The 15,934-nt window shown below is 43.0% G+C and overlaps 1 protein-coding gene across 3 annotated transcripts; it reads left to right on the top strand.

Moving 5' to 3' along the window:
- Positions 1–235: 235 nt before the first annotated feature.
- On the top strand, positions 236–15,313 carry LOC123230781 (T-cell leukemia translocation-altered gene protein homolog). Of its 3 annotated transcripts, XR_006505088.1 has the most exons (4): positions 236–672; positions 1,189–1,243; positions 9,414–9,557; positions 14,672–14,727. XR_006505088.1 is itself a non-coding variant. In XM_044656952.1 (3 exons), the coding sequence occupies exons 1-3, from the start codon at positions 441–443 to the stop codon at positions 14,712–14,714; spliced, it is 330 nt and encodes a 109-aa protein (XP_044512887.1). In that variant the 5' UTR covers positions 236–440; the 3' UTR covers positions 14,715–15,313. The 3 variants fall into 3 exon arrangements, 2 of the variants coding, with proteins under 2 accessions (XP_044512887.1, XP_044512886.1); XM_044656952.1 differs by lacking the exon at positions 9,414–9,557 and having other exon boundaries at positions 14,672–15,313; XM_044656951.1 differs by lacking the exon at positions 14,672–14,727 and having other exon boundaries at positions 9,414–9,793.
- The last annotated feature ends 621 nt before the right edge of the window (positions 15,314–15,934 follow it).

Below are 15,934 nucleotides of genomic sequence, written 5' to 3'. Positions count from 1 at the left end.
GCTCCCGGGCCCAGGACGGGCTCGAGCCGTGGCTGGTTGCGGCCACGCTCTCAGAGCCCTGCCCCTAAGCAACGATTGCTCCAAATCACGTAACCTCCCGTAGAGGATGCTGTTTAACCAATCACCAACGCCGCGCTGGGCATCACGGGAGTCACAGGGCTATAAAAGACCTGGTTACTATTTTGTACTCCCGAGTCACCCACTCTATAGGTAGGTGGGGGGAGCGGCTTAGGGTTTGTTTGCGCGTGCGTGGTTTTGTGTCAGCCATTCTCAACCTTTAACTGCCACCTCTCTGCGCATGCGTTTTGGCTTTGCCTTTTTGGGCTTGGATGTAGGGGGCTCTTCTTGTTTCCAGATGTTCCAGCCGTGTTCGGCGCCTGCGCAGTAGCCGCTGCAGTAAGCCCCCCGAGGCTAGGTGGGTGAGCTTGAAGTTTATTCGCATGGCGGCTGAGTCCGGGTCCGAGCTAGGCTGGCAAGCTTTGCCCACGGCTGTCCTGGGCGCCTTGAGCACACTGGGCAGCGAATTCCTGCGCGAGTGGGAGGCTCAGGACATGCGTGTGACCCTCTTCAAGCTGCTGCTCCTGTGGCTGGTGCTGAGCCTCCTGGGGATCCAGCTGGCCTGGGGGGTGTACGGAAGCACCGTGACTGGCCTGTACCACCGGCCGTCCTCGGGTGAGCCGCCCCCGGCCCCGCTTTTCCCAGACTCTGGCCCTACGGCCAGTCTGACCGCCGTTCCCCAAACCCCGAGTCTGTACCACTCCTGGGAGAAGCCCCCTACTAGTGCCCCTCTCCTTAGCTTGTACCACTGCCCACCCATCTCGGCAGTGCAGACGATGGCAGTCCGGTCCTGGGACCGAGTCCTTCCGAAGCACCAAGTAGCGGCGGTGCTAGGTCTCCAAAGTCCGTCCCCTGATCCGGGATGCCCCCACAGCAGGAGGCCTATCTTGAGGTTCCAAATCTCTTAGTCAGCCCACAATACCCTTCTGACAAACGGTGGCTGGGGCTTGGGTTCTAAGCCCTAAACCTTCCAATCAATCAACATTTATTAATCACCCTCGTAAGGCTGGCCACCGTCTGGCCAGTGTTGCTATGGTAACGGGAGAGCCTGGATTCCCCTCGACCCTTTGGCCTTGATCACACTTCTTCCTCCAGGCTAGCCCTGAACGTTGATCCTGTTATCTCCCATAGGTCCGGGAGGCCAGAATGGCTCCACTCCCGATGGCTCTTCCTTGCTTCCTCCGTGGTAAGTGTTCCAGCTCAGGGTTAGTCATATCTCTTCTTGTCCACGGTAAACCTTAACATCTTACATTTCTATCCCACTTAACAGCTGACAAAGCACTTTGCTCTCAAGAGCCCCTATATATAGGGTAGGTGATGTTATCCTTATTTTCCATATGGGATCAGAGGCTTATAACATATTAGAGCTGGAAGTAGACCTGGGGAGAGCATGAGACTTTGGCCTCGTGAAAACTCGAGTTTTCATTCTGGCTGCAAAACTTATGGGATCCTAGAATTTGGAGCTGAAATAGACTTTTCTGGATGACTTTATCTTTCCCTCTCAAATTCTGAGGCCCCAAAAGAAGTAGATTTACCTGGGCTTACACAAATAGCAGAGGCTTAGATTTGAACCCAAGACTTCTTTCATGATCTATGATTGAGTGGGTAACACACTTCTACTCTCTGAACCTTAGTTTCCTTAGCTGTAAAATATGAATGATAATGTTAATACTATCTTTCATTGTCTTGTATGGAAAGTATTTTAGGAATCTCTACAGTTTAGCTGTAGAAATGTGAATCATCCTGGTCTGTTACCTGTAATTTTACAGACATTGATACCCAGAAAGGTTCAAGAAGGGGATACTTAAAGGTCTTATGGGGTAATTCAATGTCAGCTCTTTAAATCAGCATCATTTCCATTTTCCCATAAAAGCTTTGGGTCTGTGTTTGGGGGAGGGAGTGAAGAAGAACATAGTAAAAACGGGCGAAACTACCTTCCTTTGGTTATCAGAGCTGGAAGAGCCCTCAGAGACCACCAGATCTCAATGGCTAAGAGTCTCCTAGTTCCACCCTAAAAATGATCTGTGTCCTGTTTCCCATGTTACTTCCTCATGACCTTGGTGTGTTTGCTTTGGCTTTTCTTTCTCTCTCCCCTTTCATATCCAGAGAGTTACCAGATCTGGTTGGCTCTACCTCTGCAGTTTCTCTCTCATCTATCCCCCCTCTTTATTTCTGCTGTCATTACCCTAGTTCAAGCCCTTACCACCATTTGCCAACACTATTATATCATTGGACGTCTTCCTTCTTTCAACTCATCTTCCATCTTCAATCCATTCTTCATACCTTTGTCAGAGTAGTATTTATCGGGTCATGTCAGTCATCTGATCATAAAAACTTTAGTGGTTAACTTCCACACTGGCATTCCAAGCCCTGTGTAACCTGTCATTCCCTTCCCAGTCACACTGAATAACCCTTTGCACCTTGAAAACATGAGGTGCTCTCACTACTCCTTGCCTTGACTCAAGTGTACTCTATGCTTAGAATATTTTCTCCCTACTTTGACTTCATTTTAATTTTTTAATTGCTTTATTGATTTTAACCTTGCTGTTATTTCCCAATACTCAATAAAATCCTATGTGACAAAGAGTTGTATGTAAACAAAACAAACAGGCATGTTGACCATTTCTAACAACCTCCTTCCATAAATGTGTCTGCTACCTGTCTGTCAGCAGGTAGGAGGAGTGTTTCATCACCAGAACTCTAAAACCAGACTTGGACATTGAATTGATCATATTCTGGTGGTATTTTGTATTTATCGTGATGGTCACTGTTGACTGTTCTCTTGGCTCTGTTTATTTCACTCTGCCCCAATTTATACATATTTTAACAAATTTCTCTAAATTCTTCCTATTTACCATTTCTTAAGGCACAGTAGTATTCCATTATATTTATGTGCCTCAATTTGCTCAGCCATAAAAAGTATGCACAGGTGAGGCAGGATGGTGTGGTCTGACCTGTCCCACTTACTAGGCAGGTGAGTTCTACAGCTCTGAACAGCACAATAGTCTTACAAAGTCTGAAGAGGTCATCATTGACATTTTTGAAAAATTGGTTACATAGCTGACTTTTCCTTTACTCCCAAGGATAACAGTAAATTAAGATGCTCTATCAATGATCACAGTGTTACCAGGACAGTTAAGGTCTCTGAAAGGAAACGAGTTCCTCTTACCCATATTTAAAACCCCAGCTGACTCCACCTCTTCCAGGATCCTAAAGTGTCTTTCCCCATTCCTTCTCTCATGATCTTGAGAGCATTCATGAGATGTTTGCTAGTACCTGTTGTATACAGAATACTATACTGGGATGTGTAAAGGGGTAAAAATTATGATTATGGTTGGTTGGACTGAATATTCAAAGAAGTGGTCTCCAGGAAATGAATATATATCAATTCCAAATGATTTTTTAGCAATTTATTTATAAAATATAGGAAGAAAGTGAAAGTAGAGAAATGAGAAGAGGGCAGATTAAGAGATCTAGCTTAACAATCTAGACTATGTGTTCAGGCCCTGGCTTTACTCCAGCAGGGCTCCAGAGGCCACAGGGTTTTAACCACGAGGCCTCTTCCCAATCAAGGGACCCCTCTGGAGTCTAGTAACTCCAGGGAAGCTAAGGAAGGGAATTAGCCTTTTTTCACTCACCACATGGTAGTTCAAAGGGAGAGATTTAAGAACAGTTTCATCAAGTCCAAGGTCTCAGGTCCAGTAAGCAGAGTCTTTATCAGCCTCTAACTAGAACTCAGAACTCTGAACAATGAAGTAGCCCCCCACAGGAAATTGTAACTCCTTTTTAAAGGCGCTTCTTTTGCATCACCTCCTGTGTATATTCCTCCCATTTTACCTGTACCAATCACAAGAAAGGTTTTGCTTAGGACTGCCCAGGGGGCAGTCGATTCTGATTCATCACCCACTCTTGCACACATAGGTCACAGACCTCCCCCACTTGAGAATTAAGTGGGGGTGTTTACACTTTTGGTGATTTAATCTAAAAATAGGGTAGGATTAATCGCATCTTCACAGATGTTGAAGGACAGCCTTCATGAAATTCCTAGTATATTAGAAATGATAAGATTTATAAAATGGAAGGATTAGAATAGATATCTTCCCTATACCTTTCCACTTTTATATGCTCTTTGAAGGCAGATATTGTACTTTGGTCTCTGTGTGCAACACCTACCACAATGCCTATATTCAATAAGAGTTCAATAAATGTTTAAGTAGGATTGTTAAAAGAACTGAAATTACTAATGGTTTAAGCTTTATAATTTCATAAAAATCAGCTAAGGTATATGTTATCCATATTTTACAGATAAGAAAGTTGGGGCACTGAGGAGGACAGGGAGTGAGGATCTCAGACCAGGTCTCCTGGCTAGGGCTCTTCCCCTCTACCACACAATTCGTCTCCTAGTGTCAGATAGGTGTTAAAAGGATAGAGAGAAAGTCCCTGGTGTGATAGGTTTGTAGGAAAAACTATACCTTAGGAACTGAAAGTACAGAACAAAAGGAAATAGAGATAGCAAAAGCAAATGATAGGAATTCTAAAATACAAACTGCAACTGAACTAAGGGAAACAACAGATAAGCAAGCAGTAGAATGAACCAGTGGGGAGGAAAAATCAATATTTCCAAACATTCAAATAAGCAGACCTCCTGGAGATAAAGCCAATGGGGATGATTCCACAAAGGGAAATATCAATGATATACTAACAAAATCAACATTGAAACCTAATGTCAAAGAGTTCAATCCAGTAACATCTGCAGGGACAATGTCAAACACATTATTCCAGTATCTCCAAGTCTCCATGCTAGTGTAATTCCATTGCAAAATGCAGATGGATTGCAAAATGAATATTTAAAACAACAAGATATAGAAGTAGCTGATGAACAAGACTGGGATATGGGGAAAATAGAAATACAAGCATCTATGGTCCAAGTATTCCAACAAAATGAAAATATGAACCTAAAGTTAAGATCAGAGTGGGAGATGAAATTATCCAGCATTGATTGACACTGGTGCAACACGCTCAGTGCTAAAAATATCTCCTGAGGACAGTAAAATAGTAGGATTGGTGCAAGTCATGGGTACACAGGGAAAACACAAAGAATACCGAAATTAAAATAAAAAATGCTAACTCTAGGACCTTTAACAACAGAACACACATTTCTACTAATCCCAGAATGCCCTTCCAATCTCCTTGATAGAGACTCTTTATGTAAGATAGGGGCTATGGTCCAAAGTGATACTTCCAGAAAGATTTTCCTACATTTGCCCAAAGATTCTCTGAAACATTATCCTTTGCTTTTCCTGGGGCAATTGGATGATGCACAAGATCAAGACACAGATGCAGTATTTGAAATTCCAAGTGATGTGCCAGAAGGGGTTTGGGCAAAACATTCCACGGAAGTAGGGCTTTTGAAATCTGCAACACCAGTAAAAGTGGGAGTAAAGGAAGGCACACCTCCAAACCTTCCCCAATATAGATTAAGAAAGAAGTCATCAATAGAATTACCCCAATAATTCAAAGCCTGATAGAGCAGAAAATCCTGGTCCCAATAATATCAGAATATAACACATCAATAATGCCAGTAAAGAAAGCAAAAGTTGAGAACCAAGGCAGAGTACAGTGGCGATTTATACAGGATTTAAGGACAGTAAACAACTTTGTGAAAAAATCTCATATAGTCATTCCAAGTCCCTCCAGCATTATTGCAGAAATTCCAAGCAATTCAAAATATTATACCATGGTAGACCTGTGCAGCACATATTTCTCCATTCCTATTGCAAAGGAAGGCCAAAAGGTCTTTGCTTTTACTTGGAATGGAACCTAGATCATCTGGTGCTGATTACCCCAGAGGTTCTGAGAGAGTGGAAATGCATTCTGCCAAATCCTAAACAAGATCTGAAGTCCATTGTATTCAAAGAAAGTAAGATAGTCCACTTCATGGAAGATATATTCCTTGCTAGTCTGACTGCAAAAGTTTGTTTTCCAGACAGTAAAAAACTCCTAGCTGGTTCGCCAAACTGTTAAAAGGATAGAGGGAAAATCCCTGGTGTGATGGGTTTGTAGGTTGGTTGAGAGAGTCAGTGAGCCCCTCCAGGGAAACACTCTTCCCATCTGGGCAGAGTGCTGATGGTTGCCCTCTTAGCTAGATTGCTAATGGGGGGATGGAAATACTAAATGGACTGCAAGGGAGGTCCTCTAGTAGATGTTGTTTGGCGCTAGTCAAAATGGATTGACTAGTTGACCTTGAGGGAAACCTCCTTCCTTTCTGACAGACAATGGCTGCATTCTGACATTGTTGGATATGGTGAATGGGAAAAGGCAAGCAGGAGTCTGACCAGGGCAGAGACACTGAAGGAAATAGGATTTGGCTTTTGGTCAGGACTTTTCTTTATGCCTGACCTTCCCCAATGTCCCTCCTGGCCAACCCCAGCTAGGGTGAAGAGTAATGACAGGCACTCCAAGATTTGACAGAACTTGGGACTACAGAGAGCTGTTCTCCCCCTAAGAAAACCGCTCACCCTACAAGCCCTTTTCCCTCACAAAGGATTATCTGATTTGCATATTATTTCAACTCAAAGGGGTGGTTTAATGAACATGTTCAATGAAGGGTTTTGAAGAGTGGGAACAGGAATGCCTTAGTCTAAACACAGGGTGGTATGGAGTCTCTTTTGGCCTAAGCCAAAAAGCTTCGGCCAGAAAATGTTCTTGATTCCTTCTTCCTTCCTATGCTGCTAACCTAATCTAAAATGACAGGCTGCAACGTCTTTATATAGTTGGCACAGAAAGAGAAGAATGTCTTCAGGCTGGCTCAGTGTGCTTTCCAGGCAAAGCCACTGTAAAATGTTCAGCCAGCCCTCTTAAAGTTTGTTGTCCAGGAGAATAGGAATCCACAAGTGTTTGAGGTACAAGGAAAAGGTTCGGAAATCCTCAGGTATTCAGGGGATTCGAATCCTGAGGTGAGGTATGAGCTCCATCCACTTCAGGGTCCAGGGACGAACTCCCCCATTACAGTTCCTGTCCCAGAAGTCTCTGCTGTTCCTTCCAACTGCCTCTCCTGTCATTCAAATGTCTCTCTCTGCAACATTCCAAAAGCCCCTGACTGTGCAAGGCTCTTACATAGGTATATTAGAGAGAGATAAATACTGTACTGTAGGAAATCTACCAGGGAAAAGACCATTATCAATCAGAGAAAGCTTTCTAAAAGACACTGCATTTGTGGCAGGCTTTAAAGGATTCTAGGGATTTGACAGCAGAAGGGAAAAGAAGGCATCCTAGGTATAGGGAATAACGTGAGCATAGGTCCAGGGGCAGAAAGCACAAAATATCTTCAGAAAATGGTCTGGTTAAAAAAAAAAAATGATCTGGTTAGAATCATATAGGGCACATGGGAGGGCCAGACTTACTGGTGCCAGATTGTGGAGGGCCTTGAATGCCAAACAAGTTTTATGGACAGGAGTGAATGCTTAGGAAGTTGGAGGGTCTGTATTTTGCTTTTCCCCAAGAAGAGGTATAAATGAGGAATACGGATTCTAGATAATTTATTAAATGTGTAATGTGCAGTGGCAGGAGAGATTTAAAGGCCAATAAGACACCATGTCATACTCGCCCTCAAGGTTAGGTAAGTAAATACACAGATAAGTGCAATACAGATTATTACACTGATTCAAAGTCATAAAATGAGGATCAAGTACAATTTGATCAAGTTGAAGAGAGATCTCTTCCTGCTGGGGACCTCTTGGAGGAAGAGGTAGCAACTGATTTGGGCCTGGAAGAATGGGTAGGCTGTCTAGAGGCATTTGGGGGAAGAGTGGGATAGCAAGGGGTGAGCAAAGGCAGAGGTGGGAGAGTGTGGTTGGAAATGGCAAATGACAGTTTGATGGGGGCCTAATGGGGAATAACCAGGGAAGTAGACTTGTATATTAAATGTGGGTCCAGGAGGGTGTGAGGGAGACAGGAATGACAGATGGAGGGACCAAACAAGGTAGGGAGACTGTGTTTTAACTGCCAAGGAGGTGACTGTTGAAAGAAATGGCAGTTAGGCCCTAACAGTCACATTGCCCCACCTAGGCAAGGGCCAATGGAAAAGCAGGCAAAAGGCAAAAGTTATAACAATTTTAATTAAGGAAACTATGGTAAAGGATGGGAATAGGGGTTACTAAACTTTCAGACTAAGGGCAAACCACAGGGTCAGGGGAGGGACTTATCTACACTAAACTGAGACCTAAGCAAGACAGGGCCCAGAGAAAAGTAGGATTGAAGTCACAGCAGAGTCCAGAGAAGTTACAGGATGCCAGGAGCCAACTCCTCCAGAACCACTAGCTGCACTCCTTCAGGTGGGTAGATTCTGGGAGCTAACCCAGCCCAAGTTAGCCTGTAACTCAGGTTGGGATTAATGGTCTCTACCAAAATCTCCCACAAGTAGTTGTCAGTCTTCCTTCAGGATCTCTGGAAATCTGAGGTCTCCTAGGGTCAGTTGCAACTTGTACGAACCACCATGGAGTCCTTTTCAGAGAGAGCATGCCACTTCCTGCTTCCCCATTCCATGTGGAATTCTCCAGCCCTTCCTGTTAAGTCTCCTAAACGATAACTTAAGTAATCTTCCTCATAACAGGGGTGAAGAGAACAGCAAAATCCTGACTTCAGAAAACAGGCTGAAACAGCTCTTGGTGACAAAATGTGTATATGTATATTTATGTATATATGTATGCAGGTGTAAAATGAGGCATTTCTTGTAAGGATTAATCTTCCTTTGCTTGGCTTCATTATATTGTGTGACAAGGAAGGGAGTAATTGGGAGAAAGCAACATAAAAGGGAGAAAGAGGACTGACTTTTAAATTTTCAAGAGTTTAAAACAAGAGGGGCAGCTAGATAGCACAGTGGATAGAGTACCAGGCCTGGAGTCAGGGGGTCCTGGGTTCAAATCTGGCCTCAGACTTCCTAGCTATGTGACCCTATGCAAATCACTTAATCTTGCTTGCTTCAGTTTCTTCACCTGTAAAATGAACTGGAGAAGGAAATGGCAAACTACTTTAGTATCTTTGCCAAGAAAACCCCAAATGGGTCATGAAGAGGCAGATATGACTGAAAAAAAAACAAAAAAAACAACTGACTTAAAAGCATTAACCCGGGGGTAGCTGCGAGGCTCAGTTGATTGAGAGCCAGGCCTAGAGACGGGAGGTCCTAGGTTCAAATCTGGCCTCAGACACTTCCTAGCTGTGTTACCCTGGGCAAGTCACTTAACCCCCATTGCCTGCCCCTTTCCACTCTTCTCCAAGATGGAAGGTAAGGGCTTTTAAAATAAATAAATAAATAAATAAAAAGCATTAGACCACCGTCATTTACTTTTTTATTATAGGTTAGTGTCCAGGTACGAACACAGGTGCTGGGCAGACCAAAAGAAAAGGAAATGAGAAATCTGCCTATCATCCTTTGAGGTACCTGAGATCCTACCCCACAGAGAAAGGAGTAAAGGCACAATTCCATTCTGAAAACACTCCAGGTAACTAAGTCAAAGACCGGTTATGAACGATAAGGGCACAAACCCCAGCTGTCTGACCAAGATATGATATTTTGGGATTAGAAGGGTTGGGATTGCCTTCAGAATCATCCATGGCTTCCTCAGAGCTGGGTCACAATGGCTCTTTGGTTCTTGATTGCCCTTCAACAGAAGTAGTTATTTTTATTTTTATTTCAAATTTAATTTAAAATTTTTCCATGGTTATATGATTCATGTTGTCTCCCTCCCTCTACCTTCCCTCCTCCCAGAGTTGACAAGCAATTCCACTTGGTTTTACATATATCATCACTCAAAACCTATTTCCTTACAGTAGAAGTAGTTTAGACAAAAAACTTGCATGCCACTAGACTGGATGTTATTTCCAGACATCAGTTTAAAAGCACAAGTATAAAGTTCACTCTCTTTCCCTTGTTTCAACCCAAGTAAAGGAGATAGCTATCTTCTTCCTAAGAACAATCTTCCAATGGTCATAGGGGGGTGACAATGACCCCACTATGCACACCTGCCCCTCATTTGCTCAGCTGTACAATGAAGAAGTAGGAGTAGATGACCCCGGAGTTTCTTGCCAGCTCTAAACTGAACATCTCATGAATTTCTGGTGGTTCCATATATCCCAGTGGCCCTTAGAAACCCAGACCCCTCCTGGTCTAACCAACTATAACACACCAGTCAAACTTGGGACCAGGCTCTTTTCACTCATTTATACTATTTTTATCTGTAAAAGGAATGAAAGTTTTTACAGCTTGCTCCCAGAGTAATTGAAGAAACAGAGCCAGCTAAGCTGGGTATGTGGAACAGGTGTTTCTGCTCACACTTAAATAACATACTCCCTTAATGAACATAAACAAGTAATGGGGGCATTTGGGCATTGAATAAATCCAAGCCAAATTAAGTTTAGAAATAGATTTATTCTCCTTAGCTACATTTTTGCTACAAGTGCCTCTGATGCTCAAGTTTTAGTGGTAGGTGTTGAACGATTTCAAATCAAAAGGAATTCAAACTTGAAAAATTAAAAGAGGAAAAATAATTTCTTGGGTTTCTGGTTTAATAACTTTTTTAACCCTTACCTTCAGTCTTGGAGTCAATACTATGTATTGGCTCCAAGGCAGAAGAGTGGTAAGGGTAGGCAATGGGGGTCAAGTGACTTGCCCAGGGTCACACAGTTGGGAAGTATCTGAGGCCAAATTTGAACCTAGGACCTCCCATCTCTAGGCCTGGCTCTCAATACACTGAGCTACCCAGCTGCCCCAATAACTTTTAAATGTAGAAATATGGAAACATTCTCTGGTTCTCCTGACAATTTGTTGTAATTTAGGTTGAAAATGCTGGCAATTTGTTGTAATTTAGGTTGAAAATTATAATGAAATGAGGCCAGTTGAAAGATGTTTTCCCCTATTCTTCCATTTGGCACTAGACAGTAAACTCCCTCCCGTGGGAGGGAGCTGAATCTTGTAATTGGAAGGTGCCTTATAGGACATCTAATCCAACCCGTGTGAAAATTTTCAGGTATGGGAAATGCCTTCTCCCAAGATATTCCATTTTATTTTTGGTATCTGAACCAAAAAGTTTGATCATTTCTGCTCTCCAAGATCCCCTTTCAAGTTGCTGCCCTTCCTCTTGGACTCCCTATGCTTTCCAGAGTTGAGAAGTTCTGTTGCTCTTAGCTAACTACCGTTAATACAGCACTGCATGGCTTGTTCACCCCATATCATTTTGCGTGTGTTGAATCGTTTGCCATAACCTTAATTCTTGCTGAAATTGGCAGAGTATTTATACAGTCTTAGAATACTAAAACCGAAGCAGCAATTCCCTTCATGAATCAGAATCACAGCCTGCTGGAGCTGGAAGGTGATCTTGGAGATTAGCTAGTCCAATGGAATCTACAGTGAAATGAACATTGGTTTTAGAGTCAGAAAATGGTTTCAAACCACAGCTCTGCTCTTGACTGTGTGACCTTGGGTTAGTTACTTACCAATACTGACTGCAGATTTTTCTTCTATAAAATGAGAGTGATGGGAAGAAGGGTTTGGTCTAGATGCTGTCTTAGATATTTTATAGCTTTAAATTGTGTCAGTCTTGAATAGAAGGAGGCAGATTGTGACTCAGTACAAGGTAAATGATTCCTACAATTATAGCTCTCACCTGTAAATAGTAGGGGCTGCTATTTACTGAGGCACTCAGTTCCCTGTTCCTGGGGATCTTCAAGCAGAGATTGAATGGAGTAGAGGGGAAGCCTGCTCAGAGAAGGGTTAAACTCAACTCAAAGCATTAAGCCCCCTACTCTCCTAGACCCTGAAGCCAGAAACCAAATAGCCCCTGCTCTCAAGGAGCTTCCATTCTTTTGGAAGAAATAGGTAAGGTAGAAAGTTAATTGGTAATCTGAAATGGAATTGGAGCCTGGTTTTTCCTGATTTTGATGTGGGCTGACAGTGGGCAGTGAGGTGAAGTAATAGGAACAGGACCCTCACTCTGCAGTCTTGCCTTTCTCATGCATTAGCACTGGTTAAACATCAACTGCAAAACTTGTAGTTTCAGCATTAGTCAAGCATGAATTGCAGATTGATCAATTACCCATTCTGTGTCCTTAATCTCTAATATTCTATACTAGGCATCAGGTTTGTGCCTAATCTGTTTTATTAATTACTCCTATTCCTAGAACTGAAAGACATGATTAATTACCTATAGTGGTTCTCCACTGTGCTGTATCTCCCCCCACCCCCATGTTTGTATTTTAGAAGGACAGCAAGGCCTCTCCCACATTGACAAATGATGACAAGGTGGACAATAGGGGAACATGGAACCTGTGCACTGGGGTCTCTGGCTTTCCAGAACAATCTCCCAATCTTGCACATGCTTCTTATTCTCTATGGCAACAAACCCCAAAACATACCTCCACCTGAGTTTGGAATGGGAAATGGCAAATTCCCAATAAATATGTCAACCCTGATCCACAGTATGTGGAAGCTACCACTACCTGGGCTGCTACTCCTTACTCAGTAGCTACTAGCCCCAAGGGCTTATCCATCAGCCCTAAGGCTATTTGATAAGCCTCACATTATTTTACCAGCTATTAGGTGATTATACCACCATAAACCTCTTTTAAAAAAAATCTTTTTCTGGATTGAAGAGTTTGAGTCTACCATTCTTGGGGCAAGATCTTGCTTCACACTTGGGTGTGTTTCTCCCACAACAATTTCAAGTTCTGACTGCTAGCCACCACACCACACTCCTTTCAGATGACTTCTAAAGGGCTTCTCCAGGCCTAGGAAGGACTAAGTTTCAGGCAGTCTTTGTCTTGGCCAGATTGCTACCATCCTGGGTCAGAACCCAGGGAACCCTTTTTTTTTTTTTTTTTTTAGAAAAATTTTTCATGGTTACATGATTCATGCTCTTACTTTCCCCTTCACCCCACCCCATCCCCCATAGCCAACGAGAATTTCCACTGGTTTTAACGTGTCATCTATCAAGACCTATTTCCATATTATTGATAGTTGCATTGGCGTGGTCCTTTCGAGTCTACACCCCCAATTATGGTCGCATCAACCCATGTGTTCAAATAGTTGTTTTTCTTCTGTGTTTCCACTCCTGTAGTTCTTCCTCTGAATGTGGGTAGTGTTCTTTTCCATAAATCCCTCAGAATTGTCCTGGGTCATTGCATTGCTGCTTATACAAAGCCAGGTAGATCAAAAACAGAGAAAGAAAACTACAGACCAATTTCCCTAATGAACATAGATGCAAAAATCTTAAATAGAATACTAGCAAAAAGTCTCCAGGGGCAGCTGGGTAGCTCAGTGGATTGAGAGCCAGACCTAGAGACGGGAGGTCCTAGGTTCAAATCTGGCCTCAGACACTTCCCAGCTGTGTGACCCTGGGCAAGTCACTTGACTCCCATTGCCTACCCTTACCACTCTTCCACCTATAAGTCAATACACAGAAGTTAAGGGTTTAAAATTTAAAAAAAAAAAAAAGTCTCCAGCAAGTAATCAAGAGGGTTATCCATCATGATCAAGTAGGATTTATAGCAGGAATACAAGGATGGTTCAACATTAGGAAAACTATCCACATAACTGACATATCAACAAGCTAACAAAAATCACAAATATCTCAGTAGATGCTGAAAAAGCCTTTGACAAAATACAACACCCATTCCTATTGAAAACACTAGAAAGTAGAGGAATAAAAGGACCTTTCCAAAAAATAATAAACAGTATATATTTAAAACCATCAACAAGCATCATCTGCAATGGGGACAAGTTAGAAGCCTTCCCAATAAGATCAGGAGCGAAACAAGGTTGCCTATTATCACCTCTATTATTTAACATTGTACTAGAAACACTTCTTTTTAAGTCTTCATAAAACCTTACTTAATGGAGAGTAGGCTTTTGGCATGGAGGTTAGTACTTTTACTTTTTATTTTAGCTCTTAACTTCTGTGTATTGGCCCATAGGTGGAAGAGTGGTAAGGGTGGGCAATAGGGGTCAAGTGACTTGCCCAAGGTCACACAGCTGGGAAGTGTCTGAGGCCAGATTGAACCTAGGACCTCCTGTCTCTAGACCTGGCTCTCAGTCCACTGAGCTACCCAGCTGCCCTCGAAGTTAGTACTTTTTAATTCCCTCTGTTCCTAGGCCAAAGCTGATTCTATAGTCAATTATCTCATTATATCCTGTCTCTTTGGCCATTACAGAAACTATTGAGATTTAAGGTTCCATGAGGGCAGGGATTATATCTAATTAAATCTCCTTACTAAACTTACCATTCATTGTAGAGCTTTGTACACAGATATTGCCTGGATATCAGAGAATAGAGAAAGCATAAAGAAAGAAAGGTAGCTGGTATGGAACTTGGAGATTATCTTGTCCAGCTCATTTTAAAGGTAGAGGAAAAATAAAGCCAAGAATGTTAATCAGTTTACCCAAGGTTGCATATAGATACCAAGAAACAATTTGAACCAAGGATCTCTGATTTTCTTTCTACTTTGCCCTACTAATTGGGGCAGACAGGAAGGGATGGTATAGATTTGCTGGAAGTACCAGATCTTAGTAAGAGTGATGTTTATGTGGGAATGACACATCCATTTCTTTTCCCAATTTTTTCAGGGAAACTTCAGAAAATGAATCTATGAAAACTCATCGCGAATAATGGAAGGAAGAAGCATGGGCCTGGCTTTCCTGCTGCCTGTCTATGTTGGAATCCTGTCCTCCAAGGGTCTCAGTGATACTGGCTGGGGTTTGTTTCTGGGGAGATACTAGTCAGGGGAATGGTGTAGGTTTGAGGAAAACAGGAAATCTTTACTGGGGCCAAATCTCAGAGAGGCTCTTCACTTCCCCGTTTTCCTTTTCTAGATGTTCTTTCCCCTACTCAGGGAAAGGACAAGGCCCTGAGACCTTGCCCTTGAGGAAGCATGGCCTACCTGACATCTCCTTGCTACCCTCTCCTTCCTTGTGGGCTCTTGACTGTTGGCCCTCCTGGGAAAACCCCATGCCTGGAATGAATCTAGGAGAGAGGCAATGAAAAGGAGGACCGACCCTCAGTCTTGCTTTCATCTTCCAGTTCTGAGGCCTTTGCAGAATCACAGCCAGCACTTTTACAGTAGGGTGCTACAGTTATGAGGTGACTTGGAATAGAAAACTTCTCTGCTTGTTGGCCTATGGCAACTTCTCTAGTAGAATCTCATTCTTTTTTTAAACCCTTTCCTTCTGTCTTAGTATTGGTTCTAAGGCAGAAGAGTGGTAAGGGTTAGGCAATGGGGGTTAAGTGACTTGCCCAGGAATTGTCTGAGGTCAAATTTGAACCCAGGACCTCTCATCTCTGAACCTGGCTCTCAATCCACTGAGCCACCTAGCTGCCACTAGAATCTCATTCTTGAAGGGGAAAAAAAAAACATCCTATGACATCATTAATTCCTCCCACCAACCAGGAGGCCTTTGGGTAAAAAATTTGCCCAAGGTATAAGTGACTTCTACTTCTAGCCTTGCTGAAACCTGTTTTCCCTTCCAAGGTATCCCAGTAGAGTTGGGGCCCCAGGGCTGGTGCCAGCGCCAGCCTGGGTCTGAGAATTAAGATAAGACTGGACTAGAACAGTTTCCCATAGACTCTTGGGCCAGAGCCTCCAAGCGGAAATTGCATGCTGCTGATCTAACTAGTATACATTCTGTTCTCTTCCATCTGAGACTGTGCTTATAGCTCCCCCACGTGGGGGTCTTCATAACCAGTTCTAGGACATGGGTGTAGAGTAAGGCTTCAACTTTGATGGTTCTATTTCCGCTGCTTGTTAACAGAACAGACTGGACAGGAGGGCCAGCAAATTCAGATTGACTGTCTTTCTGTTGGAATTGTCTCCCTTCCCTCCTTCCGCCCTA

The sequence above is a fragment of the Gracilinanus agilis genome, chromosome 1, assembly GCF_016433145.1.
Source record: "Gracilinanus agilis isolate LMUSP501 chromosome 1, AgileGrace, whole genome shotgun sequence".
Classification (NCBI taxonomy): Eukaryota; Metazoa; Chordata; class Mammalia; order Didelphimorphia; family Didelphidae; genus Gracilinanus; species Gracilinanus agilis.
The sequence above is the reverse complement of the archived record's forward strand: the minus strand, read 5'-3'. Positions and strand labels throughout refer to the sequence as shown.